The sequence below is a fragment of the Saccostrea echinata genome, unplaced genomic scaffold (genome assembly GCF_033153115.1).
Source record: "Saccostrea echinata isolate AGI-Se365-2 ecotype Australia unplaced genomic scaffold, CSIRO_AGI_Sech_v1 ptg000002l, whole genome shotgun sequence".
NCBI lineage: Eukaryota > Metazoa > Mollusca > Bivalvia > Ostreida > Ostreidae > Saccostrea > Saccostrea echinata.
The window spans coordinates 31,887,105-31,904,288 of NW_026889751.1; the positions used below are offsets into that span (position 1 = coordinate 31,887,105).

Below are 17,184 nucleotides of genomic sequence, written 5' to 3' on the forward strand. Positions count from 1 at the left end.
AACATAAAAACAAATAATGAAATACAAAAATAAGTATAAAATATCTGTGTAACCAAAAAAAAAAAAAAATAACCATAAGAAATCTTTCCCAGTTTCCTATTAAGGTTGTTCACTTTGAATAATTAAGCAGTCGGGTTCTTCCCAGCAAAGTTTTCCTTGTCCTCAGATTTTCCTTTGGTTCGCTGTCGCCGATTACGAATGGCTCGGACAATACCGGATACAACCAGGGCAACCCAGATCAACCAACACAATCAGGCAGCTACCTATACATGAGAAATTTAGTTAAATAATGTAAAATAGAGAAAATGTGAAAGTACTGTTAATCGCTTTTTATTCACAAAAACTTTATTTTTTCATAATTATGTGAAACCGTCTGTTCGCGAAAATTTCATTCTTGCATATCTACTATTAAGGACAGATGATGCAAACAATTTTTTTCTTTGGAGGAGACTTAATATCATGTCACAGTTTTAGAAAAGTGGATAATTCTTTGATTTTTTTCCCTTAGACTTGGAGAATGAAATACCTTCCAAATTTCCCAAAAAAAGTACACAACTAGAGTAAACATGGTAAAATTGTTTAATCTTCATTCATTTACCCTCTTTTTTCTTCAGAAATGTTTCTAAGGGAGCACAGAGTGAACTGATATTACATTTACTCAATAACCTGTTGTATTTTCTTGCAAAAAAGAAATGACACTTGGAAAATATTAGTTGATACTTCAATAAAATTACAAATATGGACAAATCACACTCAGTAAAGGTTTACAGATGAAAATAAATTTCAGAATATGTTAGCATGGTGCTAAAAGTGTAATATAAACTTTTAAAAAATATACCAAGCCAGGTGAATTTTATGATTTAGGCTGATTTTTACCATTTTGCTTTTCCTCATGAAATTCACCTTCATAAAAACGAAATGACAATCTTGCAAAACTAACGTCTCATGAAAATTTAGTGATCTACAGTATATCAACATGTATATTTGTATCAGGAAAGATCATTTACAGGATGTACACCTGGGTTCGTATGCATAAAAATTCTTTTAAGTCCTTAAGCATATACTTAAGTACTGTTTCCTGCTTAGCAGATTGGAATTTTACTTAGCATATTGCTTAGCATGTTGCATAAAACTTCTCAACTCTTAAGTATATGCTCAGCATATGCTTAAAGTTAAGTATAATCTTTTTTTACTTAAGTTCTTAAGCATATTACTTAAGATATTTCAAAGAGGTAGAGGAACAAAAATAATTAAAGGAAATTTACAAAAAAATGAAATAAAAAATATGAAGAGGTAATTAAATCAATGAGTCAATTACAATCTGCATGTATATACTTTATTATATGGCATTTATATACTTTACAAGATGCTAGCAATTTATTATTAAACCGGAAAAAAAATATGACGTCATTTGATTGTTGCGTAGTTTTGTCAACGTCCAGCACCTGTGACAATGCAGTGTAGTCAGAAAAGCCCTTTTTGAGTTCACGAGTGCGATTTACATCTAGTTATGTTAAATTATTCTTACATTTTCAGAAGAATTTGATTTACATGTGTCCCATGTTACACATACTTTATACAATCATTCAATCGACACCCCAATTGTGGATTTATTTAAGTAACTTGAGAGAGAGAGATATTTAATGAATTCGTATTCAGAAAAAGTGCCAAATACTACACGAGATTACATACATCGTGGAAAAGTGTTTACTATGTCCTCTAATTCTATAAAAAATAATTTCAATTTCAAAATTAATTTGATTCGCTCTCCCTCTCAATTATGCCATTTTTTCTCTACATCCACCACAGTTTGTTCATTGTTTCTCTCTCCCTCTCTCTCTCTGTCTGAGTAGATGATAATATAAACATGTCATCGATATCAAACAAAATATTTTGATCAATTAAATCGATCAAAATATAAAAAAAATAGTTATAACAGGAAGGTGAATCATTAAATAAATATGAATGATATTTTTCATAATATTATTTCTTTGCTTCTTCATCATGACATGTGTTTGTTTACATTTAAGTGAAAGCAAAAGTGACTTTATTGACATGGCAACAGTGTACTTAAGCAGATTGCGATATGCTTAGCTAAGAATCGCTAAGCATGTTGCTTAGAATTTTTATGCAACGGAAATTAAGCATGTTACTCAGCTAAGAATATGCTTAAGAAATTTAAGCATATACTTAAGGAAATTCTTAGAATTTTTATGCATACGAATCCTGCTGTTTAGTCCTACTCATTTTTTTAAAAAAAAATATTTATCAATTCTCCTACTCCTTTTTTTAAAAAAAGATATTTATCATATTAAAACAAATCAACAGCAAGAAAGTTAACAAGCAATTCGATGAAATATGGGGAATGAAACCTAAATCATTTATGCAATACCTTTGCAACGTGGAAGAGTTTATAAAAACTGCCTGTGTCGTATTCTTTTTCTTCTTCAGGACCACTGCATGCTGATCTCACATGTTTTTTTTCTGCTGTGGCACAACTGAAATTGACAAGAAAAATAAAACATTAACTGTTAATAATAGACAAGCCTCATTACTCTGGACACCATTAATCTGGACACCACTTCACTTTCCAGTCAAATTTTTTTTTGAAAACAGAATTTACATTTATTCTTTATACCAATTATAAATGATGCATTCCAGTAATCTGGTAGCTACAGATCTGTAGCTCACCAGTCTGAAAAAAACTGGGATGGAAGTCCAGAGAGTACAGTGCCACCCAGTGAAAAAAGCATATATTTACTGCACACAAGAAGTGTGCTGCTTCTTGATATATTCCTCTGAACATTTAAACTGCCATCTCAAAATATTTCTTACCATGTGTTTCTGACATTTTCTTTACTATTACTACAACAAAATATTCCCCATTACCTTTGTTAATATCCCTCCTGGGCCTGCAGAGTAATGAGGCTTGTCTATTAATAACAGTTAATGTTTTATTTTTCTTGTCAATTTCAGTTGTGCAACAGCAGAATTTCATTAAAATTGAACTTTTATGTAGCTGAGGTAAGAATTTGAAGAAATGAATAAAAAATCTTAAGTTTTGTGCCCAGTAAGCATACATTTTTTTCTATGGGTGGCACTGTAGCGCTCCAGTCTGTCATTATTTTTTCAGAGAGCTACAGTCCTGGGTGCTTCTTAAATCCTGCTCAATTGCTCGGGTCTGACCTACATTTTCCCGATGAGTCGCCAACTTTTTAGCAGGGCCACTCCCAAGCAACTATTATCTACTTTGACCAAACTTAAATGGATGATGCAGTTAGGGATGGCCATCACCAGAGTTGCTTCAGATACTGTATCTGACCTACATATCTCTGATGAATGAGCAGAATAAAATTTTTCGAGCAGGTCTATTCTCTATAACTTTAAGACCTACCTAACTCAAACTTGCATGCATGTTGCATCTAGGGATGCACACTATCTGATCTGCTTCGGATGTCGGGTCTTACTTTTTTCCCAGATGAGTGAATATATGCCCTACCTAATTATAAACCAAACTAGCATGGATATGTATCTAGGGATGGACACTAACAGACTTGCTTTGGATCCTGGATCTGATCTACATTCTCCAAATGACTTGATCTAGGTATTTTTTCGAGTAGTTTTATAATCTTCTGGCCTGCTATGATGAAACTTGCACTGATGATGCCACAAGGGATGAATATCACCAGACTTGCTTACATTTTATGGATAAGAGAACAGGTAAAAGTTTCTGGAGCAGACCCATTCCCAAGTAACTATTTGTCCTACTTAAAACAAATTGCAAAGATACTGATCTTTGCAATTGCCTTTTTCAGGATTTTTTGAAGCGCCTATACCGTGACATGGGGCCTCGTTTTTTGATGGCTCATCCAAAAGACCCGTACTTTTCACTTCTAATGCTGGGCGCTTGACAAAGCAATGATCTCTACCTTTTAATTTGTTTACGTCCTAGGTTTATGACACGGGCGGCAAATAAGAATTGAACCCTGAGGCCTCCCAATGCCCGAAGCGAAGGCTCTACCACCTGGCTTTAGTGACCAGTACAAAGTTTCTGAATTAGAAAATGTACGTCAGTCAGCAGTGATAACTTAAGAAATCTCCTTGAAAGTTTAAGAAACCATGCCAAGAAAAAATTATTCCTCTCATCTGGATATTGATAGTGAGACTTCTCTTACTGAGGAGGATTATCACAACCTGACAAGACAATTCGACGATCTAATGGTAGGTTTAATGTGGGAGAAATCAAATCACCAAACCCATAAACATCGGCACATGTTTTGCAATTTGGATGATGAACCTGTGATGTGCTTTAGACATCAAAATGCTGGCAACCTTTTTCTGATCAATATGAAAAAAAGGCAGATGCGTTCTGTTGCTGTAATGCTGATCATAAATAATCTTTTTGTTGTCTTAAGGAAGCTCTAAACACTGCACACTAAAGAGTTCTATTTGAAGGGTAGTTTTATTGAGTTAGAGTGATCTGCCCTTGTAAGAAAAATAGAATAAATGGGAATCTACTTATTTCCATAAAATTTCTAGATGCAAGTAAACAACAGTGATATCTGTTCACAAATAGTTCACTGTCTTTGAACATTTTTTCTGCAGAAATAAGGCAGGTACCCTATGTTGAAAATGAATTAGATACACTGAATATGTTCACCTATATATGATAATTTTTTCTCAAAGTCCAAAAAGCATTTTTCATTAGTGTTTAGAGCTTCCTTAATAGGAAAGAGAATTTTTTCTCTTCAGTTTATATTAAAAAAAATTCTCTTCACAAAAAAAAAACAAAACAAAACAAAACAAGAAGAGGCCCATCGGCCACATCGCTCATTGGCTAGGAAGAGGCAGAAATCAGTTCAGTATTGAATGGGGGGGGGGGGGCAAACTTTAATTTACACTACCTCCAGATGCTTCCATATCAATATTACTAATCATGGCTTTGATGTTCTTACACAGAAGAATTTTAAAGATTTTTTTCCTACGTTTTCCACAGTCATGGTAGCTCACTCTGTAGAGCTTTTGTTCCATGATTGGAAGATCTTTAAGGTCTCATCCGAAAGATCCGTGATTTTCAATTCTAGAGTCACTAACCTATGCAATGTTAAATGTCGAACATTTATACAAATCAGTCACAGTTGCCTAGTGGTAAGGCGTTAAATTGATTATCGGGAATCCCAGTCTCTATTCTCGTTCGCCACGTGCACACTGTGTCAAATCTAAGATATGAACATAGATAGGGACTGTTCTTCATCAAGCGCCCTGCACTAAAGTGGAAATCAGGGGGTTTTAGGATGAGACCTTAAAAACCGAGGCCCCATCTCACGAAAAGCGTTGGCATGATAAAGAACCCTCACTGTTCAATGGCCCTGAGTGCTGAGTATAGGTCTATATTTAAAGCCCTTCAACGGAACATTGTATGTGGTGACGTCCTCATACAAGTGAAATATTCTCGGATGGGATGTAAAACAACATAAAATCAATCTTACATTTATTCACAGATTTGTATTATTAGTAGATTTTTTGAGATCATCACTTTTTTTATCTTCACCTTTTTTCATTTGACCTAGTAAGAAAAAATTACACTCAGATTTCCCAATAACGAAAAGAGTGTCCAACCATTGATGTGACAAGTTATGGTTGTGAACAAATGTAATTCTGAAAATGTGTTCATATGCAGGTTAAAGACCTACAGTCTGTAAGAACAATTTTTCTTCTATATAATATAATGGAAAACCTCCAAAAAACGATGGTTTATGCAATGAAATGTAAACAAGATAGGAATGCCTTGTCTTGAATACATTGTCCAAAAAGAGTAGTAAAAAACAGCATAAACTTTGCAAACATCAAAACAGTTTATATTGTGTTAAATACAGATTTGCTTGCATGAAATATAAAAATATAAACAATGAAATATTCTACCAAAAAACTGACTGAACAATATGAAGCATTCATCAACAAGTTTTAAAATTTACTAAAAAATTCAAATAAGTTTGTGATCCTCCAAAGGAAAAATGTATGATGCAATCATTTTTAGGGGTATTTAGTAGTAGCAATATTTATTATTTCCTTTAAAAAAGTTATCATTAAATTAAAATGTTATACCCATATACTATCAGAAATTCTCTTACTTTTCTTCAAAAGGATATATTAGAGTACTTCTCCTGTATTACATGTACAAGTACATCAGTATTGCTAACTGTCTCACATTTCATCTGATCAGCTTAGGTACACATAAACAGCAGTTATAGCAATTCTAATGCTGTAAAATACACAAACTTTCCTTCACTGTACTGTAAGTAAACTTAATTTATCTATAGAATATTACATTCTCTTTGGCAAAATCCATTGTGCATATTATCACCATAATTTGATTTTGTATAGACAAACAAATCAAAAAATACAGTGAAATTGACCCTGATCTATGTTTGGACTCAAATTTGAATAATGTGTTAAAATAAGACTTCAGTTTTAAAAGAGTACAAAAGGAAAGAAAAACTTAGAAAAATAATTAATATTTTTATACATAAAAAGCATAGGCATACTTTTTCTCAAATATAGCCAGTAATTTAAGTTATACTGGTATGAGAGTAGTAATTCATAACTGTATACAGTTTAAACAAAAATCAGGTCAAACAAAAACTTCACCAATCCCCTAGAAAGGTCTTTTTATGCTCAATTAATTTTTATTTTTAACAGAAGTGTAATACTGGGTAACATTGCACAAAATGTATTTAGTAATTTATATTGCATAAATTATCACAAATTCTCACAACACATATTGTATTTAAGATAACAAATAATGACAATACATGTATAATGAATTCTATTACATTAATTTATAAACATCTATACTATAAAAATAATTTGTTAAGAAACTGTAGTGGAGGAATAAATTATTGTAAATATTGTTTTTTAAACAGTGAAATACATGTAAATTAGTTACAGATATTTTGAATCTGTGAGGTGGGAATTACCTATATAATTTAGTGGTCCAACACCTTGCCCTAAGTTATATAATCATAAAATTAGTAGGATACACAAATTTGGGAGCTAAATTCACCAAAACTACAAAACAAATGAATTAGATATAGTCAAATCTTTCTAACTGATCGTACTGTATTTATCAGCTTCTTATTTGATCTCTTTAAGATATTCTTTTATGTTGTACAATATGGGTTTGACTGTGCATGCCTAGATTTAACGACTACACAATATGACTTCTTTACAAAAGTATAAAAAGAAATATGTACAAACATGCCATATCTGAAAAAAGCTTATCTGGTATTTACACTTTAAATATTAATCTTTCGTTGTCATTTTTATTTTAGAAAGTTGGGAAAAATGTGTTAAAACTGTGTTAAGTGACAACTGTATTAAGATTTGGCAAAGTTTGAAACTAAGAGATTCATTTCATGATTACATGTATGTAAAGCTTATTGATAGAGCCGATTATCAAATAAAAGTAGCTCATAAATCAACACAGGATGGAAGAAATATTAGATCTCTATAGGCGAATAAAATCAGATCTGTCAAATTTATACATGTATATTCAATACAGATTGCAATTCAAAACAAAATAATTGGCATCTTGGTCACAAAGTTTTTGTTTCTGAAGCAACCATTGTCATGCTTATGACCAGTTTATCAAATGGTTAGCATTAGAAAAGCACTAATGTTGAAATAACTGAATAAAAGATTGGAAAAAAAATGTCACACACAAAATATCATTGCATTGAAAATAACTTCAACTTGTGAACCATGTGTCAGACACTTTTACAAAACTTAAAAACAAACGAATTACAAAAACAGTTATAATTCATCTGTGTCACAAAAAAAGATAACCATAAGAAATCTTTACCAGTCTGCTATTAAGGATGTTCAATTTGAATATCTAAGAAGCATCATTTGCAAAATACAATTTTTTATATTGCTGAAATACATGTACAGTCTCTTAGTCAACAGTCCACATGCAAACTTCATGATCTTGCGATCTGACGGCTACCAGTCATTTCTTAAAATCAAGTACTCACTTACATTAGAAACTTTCAGTATGAGCATTCTGTGATCTAGTAGTCTACATATTGCCATAATTTATCAGATTTTGATATAGCAGATTAGCATCATAACCACACTTAGTGTTTGGTCTTTATTCACCATTTCCACAAAACAATATAAAAAATTGTTTCAGTCAAACCTGTTTTGGCAACCCCCTGTATTTATTAACAACATACCATGTGATCTTTTCAAAATTTCCCTTGAAAGATTGCTCATTACAGGTCTGACTGTATTGTATATATTATCATCTACATAGTTACATATTATATGGCTACATTACAAGAGTAAAAAAAATATGTACAAACATGGGGAATCTGATTAAATCTGATTAAAGCTTATTTAGTATTCCTATTATAACAATTTATCTTTCGTTGTCAGTGTTTTCAGGCAGTGGGGGGAAAAGTGTGTTCAGACAACTGTATAAAGGTTTGGTAAAGGATATTTGAAAATAAGACAATCATGTCATGATCATACATATATAATAATGCTACGCAACAGATAAATATAGTTTGTACATCTACACAGATCTCTATAGGGAAATAAAATCAGATCTGTCAAACTTAAAATCAATACAGGTTAAACAAAAAAAAAATGCAACACCAACACAGTTTTTCCTATAGGCAACCATTGTCATAAGTATGAATTAGTTATCAAATGGTTTAAACTAGAAAAACAATGACACTGAAATAAATGGCAAAAAAAAGTTTGACACAAAATATCATTATAGTGAGGGGAGATATCTTCAACTCATGGACAATGTGCCAGAACTTTTGTTGGAAAACTTAACAAAAAAAACAAAGATATCAAAAAAGGTGTAAACAAAATAACAGAAATGTGTAGGTTCTTTTCCTTCACTTCTGTTCATTAAGCAGTTAGATTCATTCCTCTAGTATGTTATTTAAGTTGTTCATTTCTGTTCATTAAGCAGTTGGGTTCTTTCCAGCAAAGTTTTCCTTGTCTTCTGCTTTTCCTTTGGTTCGCTGCCGTCGGTTACGAATGGCTCGGACAATACCAGAGACAACCAGGGCAACCCAGATCAACCAACACAACCAGGCAGCTACCTGTATGTAATAGATTTAGTTAAGGGAAAATAGAAAAAAACATTACAGTTTTGTAAATCACTTTTGATTGGTGGGAACTTTATTTCTGTGTAATTAAGCAAAACCTTCTGCTTGCAAAAATTTAATTCTTGTGTTCATGTATAATTCTACTATTAAAGATAACATAGAGCAGTAACCAACATTCATGAAAATTTTGTTTTGCTTATAAATACCAAACAGCAATCACGTGGAAATATGGTTTTATGAAAATTTAATATTGACAGTATACCAAGTTACCAACATGTGTATTAACATCACCAAGAAAGATGTACACCTGCTGATTAATCCTTATCTCTTTTTCTAAATTATTTATCAAATTAAATCAACTCAATAGCAAGAAATTTAATAAGCAATATGATTTAATAAGGAGAATTAACCATCATTTATGCAATGGTACCTCTGCCACGTGGAAGAGTTTATAAAAACTCCCCGAGTCGTATTCTTTTTCTTCTTCAGGTCCACTGCATGCTGATCTGACATGCTTCTTTTCTGCTGTGGCACAACTAAAAATTGACAAGAAGTAAAAGAAAAAATTAACATTCAGAATTATAGCTGAGCCTCATTTATCTGGACACTAATAATCTGGATACTTTACATTCCAGTCAGAAGTTGTGGAGAACAGAATTTACAGCTGCAGATCTGTAGCTCACTTGTCTGAAACAATTGGGACTGAAGATCAGGCCCCAGGATCATGAAACAGACTTAGACTTAAGTCAAATTTTCAATCCCCTATAAAATGTTCATTAATTATTGAATTAATCTCTAAATTTGCAGATAACAACACTTTTGTAAAGCAATATTGAACAATATTTTAATTTTGTTCTGCTTGACTTCTACAAAAATTTAGTACAAAATAAAGATTTTGACTTAAGCTTAAGATGTTTCATGATCCTGGGGCCAGAGCTACAGTACCACCCAATAAAAAAATAAAGCTTTTTCTGTTGGTGGCTCCATAGCTCTCTAGTCTGTCAATATTTTTTTTCCAGAGAGTTCAGCAGCTGTTAATCTAGATGCTTCATAAATCCTGCTCAATGGCCAGGAAACATAAATACATGTAAAACTAGGCTTGACTGTGAAAAGCTGGAGGGGACAGTTTTACACTGCACTTGGTAAAAATAACATTTAAAATAGCATTTGGAATTTTATCCCATGAAGTATTCGTTTACATCAGTAAACAAAGCAAATTTATGCCTTAAATTCTGCCATATTTTACCTTGATCTTAATTAGTGTTAGATAATTGATGGTAAATCTATTTAAGGCTGAGGTGCATAGTTTAGAGATGTCTTTATGCTGTTAACATATTTCTTTACATGACTAACAAGAGTTATCTGTCTTTTTTAGAGTACAAATGACATGAGCATTACTTGTTCTTTTCGTAAAACTGACAAGAGTTAACTGTCTTGTTTCGAGATTTCTCTGTATGATTGACATGCCTACACTTATCATACAGTTATCTGTCTTGATTTAAGATTTCTCTGTAGGATTGACATGTGTTGTGGAAGTCTACACTTAACACACAGTTATCTGTCTTGTTTTGAGATTTCTCTGTAGGATTGACACGTGTTGTGGTAGTCTACACTTATACAATTACCTGTCTTGTTTTAAGATTTCTCTGTAGGATTGACATGTGTTGTGGTAGTCTACACTTATCACACAGTTATCTGTCTTGTTTTGAGATTTCTCTGTAGGATTGACATGCCTACACTTATCACACAGTTATCTGTCTTGTTTTTGAGATTTCTCTGTAGGATTGACATGTGTTGTGGAAGTCTACACTTATCATACAGTTATCTGTCTTGTTTTGAGATTTCTCTGTAGGATTGACATGTGTTGTGGAAGTCTACACTTATCACACAGTTATCTGTCTTGTTTTGAGATTTCTCTGTAGGATTGACACGTGTTGTGGAAGTCTACACTTATCACACAGTTATCTGTCTTGTTTTTGAGATTTCTCTGTAGGATTGACATGTTTTGTGGTAGTCTACACTTATCACACAGTTATCTGTCTTGTTTTGAGATTTCTCTGTAGGATTGACATGTGTTGTGGAAGTCTACACTTATCACACAGTTATCTGTCTTGTTTTGAGATTTCTCTGTAGGATTGACACGTGTTGTGGAAGTCTACACTTATCACACAGTTATCTGTCTTGTTTTGAGATTTCTCTGTAGGATTGACACGTGTTGTGGTAGTCTACACTTATCACACAGTTATCTGTCTTGTTTTGAGATTTCTCTGTAGGATTGACATGTGTTGTGGAATTCTACACTTATCACACAGTTATCTGTCTTGTTTTGAGATTTCTCTGTAGGATTGACATGTGTTGTGGTAGTCTACACTTATCACACAGTTATCTGTCTTGTTTTGAGATTTCTCTGTAGGATTGACATGTGTTGTGGTAGTCTACACTTATACAATTACCTGTCTTGTTTTAAGATTTCTCTGTAGGATTGACATGCCTACACTTATCATACAGTTATCTGTCTTGATTTAAGATTTCTCTGTAGGATTGACATGTGTTGTGGTAGTCTACACTTATCACACAGTTATCTGTCTTGTTTTGAGATTTCTCTGTAGGATTGACATGTGTTGTGGTAGTCTACACTTATACAATTACCTGTCTTGTTTTAAGATTTCTCTGTAGGATTGACACGTGATGTGGAAGTCTACACTTATCACACAGTTATCTATCTTGTTTTGAGATTTCTCTGTATGATTGACATGTGTTGTGGTAGTCTACACTTATCACACAGTTATCTGTCTTGTTTGGAGATTTCTCTGTAGGATTGACATGTGTTGTGGTAGTCTACTCTTATCATACAGTTATCTGTCTTGTTTGGAGATTTCTCTGTAGGATTGACATGTGTTGTGGAAGTCTACACTTATCACACAGTTACCTGTCTTGTTTTAAGATTTCTCTGTAGGATTGACACGTGTTGTGGAAGTCTACACTTATCACACAGTTACCTGTCTTGTTTTGAGATTTCTCTGTAAGATTGACATGTGTTGTGGTAGTCTACACTTATCATACAGTTATCTGTCTTGTTTTGAGATTTCTCTGTAGGATTGACATGTGTTGTGGAAGTCTACACTTATCACACAGTTACCTGTCTTGTTTTAAGATTTCTCTGTAGGATTGACACGTGTTGTGGAATTCTACACTTATCACACAGTTACCTGTCTTGTTTTAAGATTTCTCTGTAGGATTGACACGTGTTGTGGTAGTCTACACTTATCACACAGTTACCTGTCTTGTTTTGAGATTTCTCTGTAGGATTGACATGTGTTGTGGAAGTCTACACTTATCACACAGTTATCTGTCTTGTTTTGAGATTTCTCTGTAAGATTGACATGTGTTGTGGAATTCTACACTTATCACACAGTTATCTGTCTTGTTTTGAGATTTCTCTGTAAGATTGACATGTGTTGTGGTAGTCTACACTTATCATACAGTTATCTGTCTTGTTTTGAGATTTCTCTGTAGGATTGACATGTGTTGTGGAAGTCTACACTTATCATACAGTTATCTGTCTTGTTTTGAGATTTCTCTGTAGGATTGACATGTGTTGTGGAAGTCTACACTTATCACACAGTTATCTGTCTTGTTTTGAGATTTCTCTGTAGGATTGACATGTGTTGTGGTAGTCTACACTTATCACACAGTTATCTGTCTTGTTTTGAGATTTCTCTGTAAGATTGACACGTGTTGTGGAAGTCTACACTTATACAATTACCTGTCTTGTTTTGAGATTTCTCTGTATGACTGACACGTGTTGTCGAAGCCTACACTTATCATACAAGCCACGACCATCATCACAGCTGCCACAAGAGAGTTCAACAGAATGAACGGCATCACCCACATCTGCGATCTGAGAAAAATAATGCCTTATCAGTCAGTGATGACTATGAAATATAAAGCTCAAGTTACAAGTGACTACATTTTGTTCTTTAAAAGTATTATCTTTACTCTGTTGGATTTCTTTGAGCAGACTTAATGAATAAATACTGTTGTAATAAATGTTTATCACAGATAAACCTTTGTTATCACTTGGAAGAAATTATATTAATTTGTAACTAAATATGTTGTATTTGACTTGTTTTATAAACCACTCACCCAACAGTGGGGTCTCGTGTTGACTTGTATACAGCATACACATTGTAACATGTCTGTGCTAAGCCATAAAATATGCACGCAAACACGGCAAAGTAGATGGGGAAGTTACAATTCCCCGAGTTGCTGTAAGACACACATTCCTCCTTCTCATATGTGGCATACAGGAAACAATATCCACCATTGTTCATCTAAAAAAAGAAGCATTTATCATGATAAATACAGAATAATATGCAAGTAAATGATTTCTGTATTTTATTAGCATGGCTACTTTGATCAAGAGACAAGGATGCACAAAATTTTACAATATCTCCTTATATTACAGCAACTTCCCTAAAAACCAACTACTGGCCAAATTGACAGCCTCAATTGATAAAAATGCTGGTTTGAAATTTTAAAAAAATCAAAATTTAATTGTTGTAAGATCCACAGAATGAGATTTGTCATGAACCTCAACCCAAAGCCACAAATGATCTCTAACACTTTACTCTGATATTAGTCAAATCACATTGAAAAGATTTAGGAATAAATAAACTTTATCCCATTGCCTTAGAAAAATGTTTGTAAAATTCAGTAAAAATTTCCTGATCATAAAATCATTGCCTGATTTTGTGAGACTAATTTATGCAGCTTTTTAAGATCAGCTGTGATTTTGTCTCATACCAGACATCCTTTTACCTCAGTGATATAGCCCCCATGTGTGAGCATAAACCCCCTACAGCTGGAACAGCAAAGAGACCTAAAGTAATATTGTAAATTTCAAGACAATAGCTATTACACCTGCATACGTGTCAAGAGACCTTCAATTTAAGAGACACACCAGTGTTTGAAACTCACTGTGAAATTAGCATGCAGAACTGACTGCTAGTGAAATTGTCAGCCCTGCCCAAGATCTTCTAGTCCTGAGAAAATAATCGCCTTTTAAAAATGAATTTTATAACTTGGATCCCATTAATTGACATGTAGACTGCTGAGTTCTGCACCTTGGCTTAACTACCCTATCAGCATTATTTGTTCACATGTGACAGATATCAACCTTGAGTCAATAAGTCAATTTTAATCAGTGGAAATTTTAACATCCAGCCAGGCATTGATACAAGCAAATTTGTTAACTCAGTGCAAAATTAATGCATCTCAGTGGTCAGATGCATAGTTATTTCAAACACTGGTCACATCCGCAAATTCACATTGTTCCCCTTGGGGGGAGGGGGGGGGGGAGGTATGTTAGCTGAAACCCTCTTTAACTTTATGCAGAAGTTTAATCTTTCCTTAACCATTTGAATACCTTATCAGGGCATGTATTAATGGGAGGCAAAATAAAACACTAAATATGTATTACATGTGTAAACACTAAATATGTATTACATGTGTACATGTACATTTATATGATAAATAAAGCCTTCTAGAAAAATAGTTTAAAACTGCAAATCTGGATTATGAGTACACATTAAATACATGCAGCATTAAAAGCTTACATAAATAATGCATATTAATTTTTGTATCCTTTCCAAATGATGATAATTATAAAATGATTACTTACCTTTAAACATTTAATCATTACATGATAAAACTTATCGAGAAATAAAGAAATATTATCAGTTTAGTTAAGTTCAGGAAATCCCTATGTATAAGGAGCACCCGAGAAGGTGGTATCATAAAAAAGACGATATAAAATTAAAATTCAAACATGTTAAAAGAGTAAAGTGATGAAAAACAGTTAGTAGAACCTAATCTTGTATCATAAATTTATAATGAAAAAGAGGTTGAAAAATGATGTCACATGCTATGACCCAACAATTGACACCTTAGCCATGTTAGCAGTAGTTGGCAGGTATGCACCCGTAAAATATTAATTATCAACTAAGGGAGACTTCTAACATTAAGTTTCATTTATTAGCAAGTAGGATTTGATATGTCACATTTTATAGTTCAAAACAAAGTGTCCTTGTGGACATAAAAAAGAGTTGTCAAGCATTTGACCAATCCCCCCCCCCCCCCGATTTAATTGCTGTCCACAGGGGCATCTTATCCACTCTGTTCTCTATTACACATATAATTTATTAAAGAACAGAGTCCCATGTGTTGTCTAGAGCTCAGGCATTCTTTTTTCTGTTGTTAACAGGTCTGGGCGGCCTCCGTTTTTGGAGGATAGCTAAATTCAATATGGCAGCCAAAATTTTTACCATATATGGAAACCCCGTTGCATTGTGGGATAGTTTATCCTCCGATTTCAGAGGATAACACAGGTAATTTTCAAACACCTCGTGCCTACCTTTAATCAAAAAGTGCAAGCACCAGAGTACATACAAATAAAAGTTCAAACATTGAACTACCGATTGTATGTGGCGATTTGAGATTCTATGTCTAGATATTTTGCAATTTATTTTCAAAGTTAGCACTTTTTGTGCTCCATTATTACTGAATATTTCTTGTTATTTTGTTTTATTTTTTATGATTTTTCTCTATTTATACAAATAAAAGAGGACTTTAATATTTCTTTTATATTTTCTTTTAATTCAGAAAAAGGAAACACAAAATGAAACGCATTTTAAGTGTATTTAAAACGCAAAATATACTCTGCCTTATAATTTAAGTAAATAAAAGTATAAATGGATTGAATGAATAATTATAAAAATAAATGAATAATTTGAATAGCATAAGTAAATAAAATAAATAATTTGACATGTTTACTAAGAAATTAACATATATTCATACAGCCATGTTTATACATAAACAAATAAAATATTAAAAGTGATGTGCTAAAGAATTATCAAATGAAAGAAATAATACATGATTAAACTTAATTTTTCAAAAAAAATTGTTCATCAAAATTTCTAAACTGCTTATCACATAATTACGGTACTGGAAAATCAGCGAGGTTATAATTAACCCCCAGTTGCAGGCAGGTAAAAGCAATATTTTTTTTCCAAGCTGTATACCGAATAACTGATTGACGGCAATTACAAAAATATAGATATATTGATTTAATATCTGGATTTATCCATCATCATAGGAAATTGTACCTTTTATTTGTTCTGATTTCGAAATCAGCGTACGGTTCATAAATGCAAGAGTTGCTGTTATTTGTTTGGTTAAGAGTTATCTGCCCTTAGTTTTGAAAATTCCGGTAGGTGGCAAGACCGCTATCCTCTGTTTTCAGAGGATAAAATCTATCCTCCAAAAACAGAGGCCGCCTAGACCTGGTTAAGTTATCAAACATTTGGTCTCCCTATCCCTGCTTGACACTACATGTATTTTGTTTGACAGGGTGTTTTGACGTTTTGCTTTCAGCCCTAATGACATTTGTGGTCATTGTACAGGGGAGCACAAAAGTTATCACTTTTAAAAAAAAAATCAAAACACCACACTGCTCAAAATAACCATTACCAGGGGATAAAACAAGTAGGGACCAAATTTAAGTGTCACTTCCTTCAACAAAATTTACACATTCAGTTATTCAACTGTACAACTACTGGAATATTCCCCCCAAGCATGTCAACTTACTTCCGTGCCTTGCCTATATTTTATTTTGCTTATATATTTACTGATTATAAAAAATTAAGATAATTATGACTCTTACATTAACAACACCGATTGGTATTGACACTGCAAAGCCACCAACAAAAACAGCAACGTAAAACACTGTGTTAACGACAAGCTGTACGTCTGCTACCGCCATCTTGAATTCTGTGTGTTTTGGTTCAGTCGTTCGTTGAACTAATTCGTTTGTAGAACTCCATCATAAAATGTACCATGGAAAGAACACTCTCATGCATTATATTACAGAACAAAGTATAAACTTTCCTTTTTCACACTTTTAAAGATTCTCATGACTTATAAGGAAGTTCCGTATTAATTGTAAATCAAAGAGCAGAGTACTGAATACGGTGGCTCATAAGGGTAATAATTTTCTTGA

At 33.0% G+C, this 17,184-nt stretch overlaps 1 protein-coding gene across 2 annotated transcripts; it reads right to left on the bottom strand.

Annotated features, from left to right (window-relative positions):
- Positions 1 to 75: 75 nt before the first annotated feature.
- On the bottom strand, positions 76 to 16,983 carry LOC133177607 (transmembrane protein 179-like). Of its 2 annotated transcripts, none has more exons than XM_061312579.1 (5): positions 16,849 to 16,983; positions 13,272 to 13,459; positions 12,892 to 13,026; positions 2,393 to 2,498; positions 76 to 263 (listed from the first exon to the last, which is right to left on the bottom strand). In XM_061312579.1, the coding sequence occupies exons 1-5, from the start codon at positions 16,945 to 16,947 to the stop codon at positions 252 to 254; spliced, it is 540 nt and encodes a 179-aa protein (XP_061168563.1). In that variant the 5' UTR covers positions 16,948 to 16,983; the 3' UTR covers positions 76 to 251. The 2 variants fall into 2 exon arrangements, with proteins under 2 accessions (XP_061168563.1, XP_061168562.1); XM_061312578.1 differs by lacking the exons at positions 76 to 263; positions 2,393 to 2,498 and adding exons at positions 5,480 to 9,119; positions 9,556 to 9,661.
- Between the last annotated feature and the right edge of the window lie 201 nt (positions 16,984 to 17,184).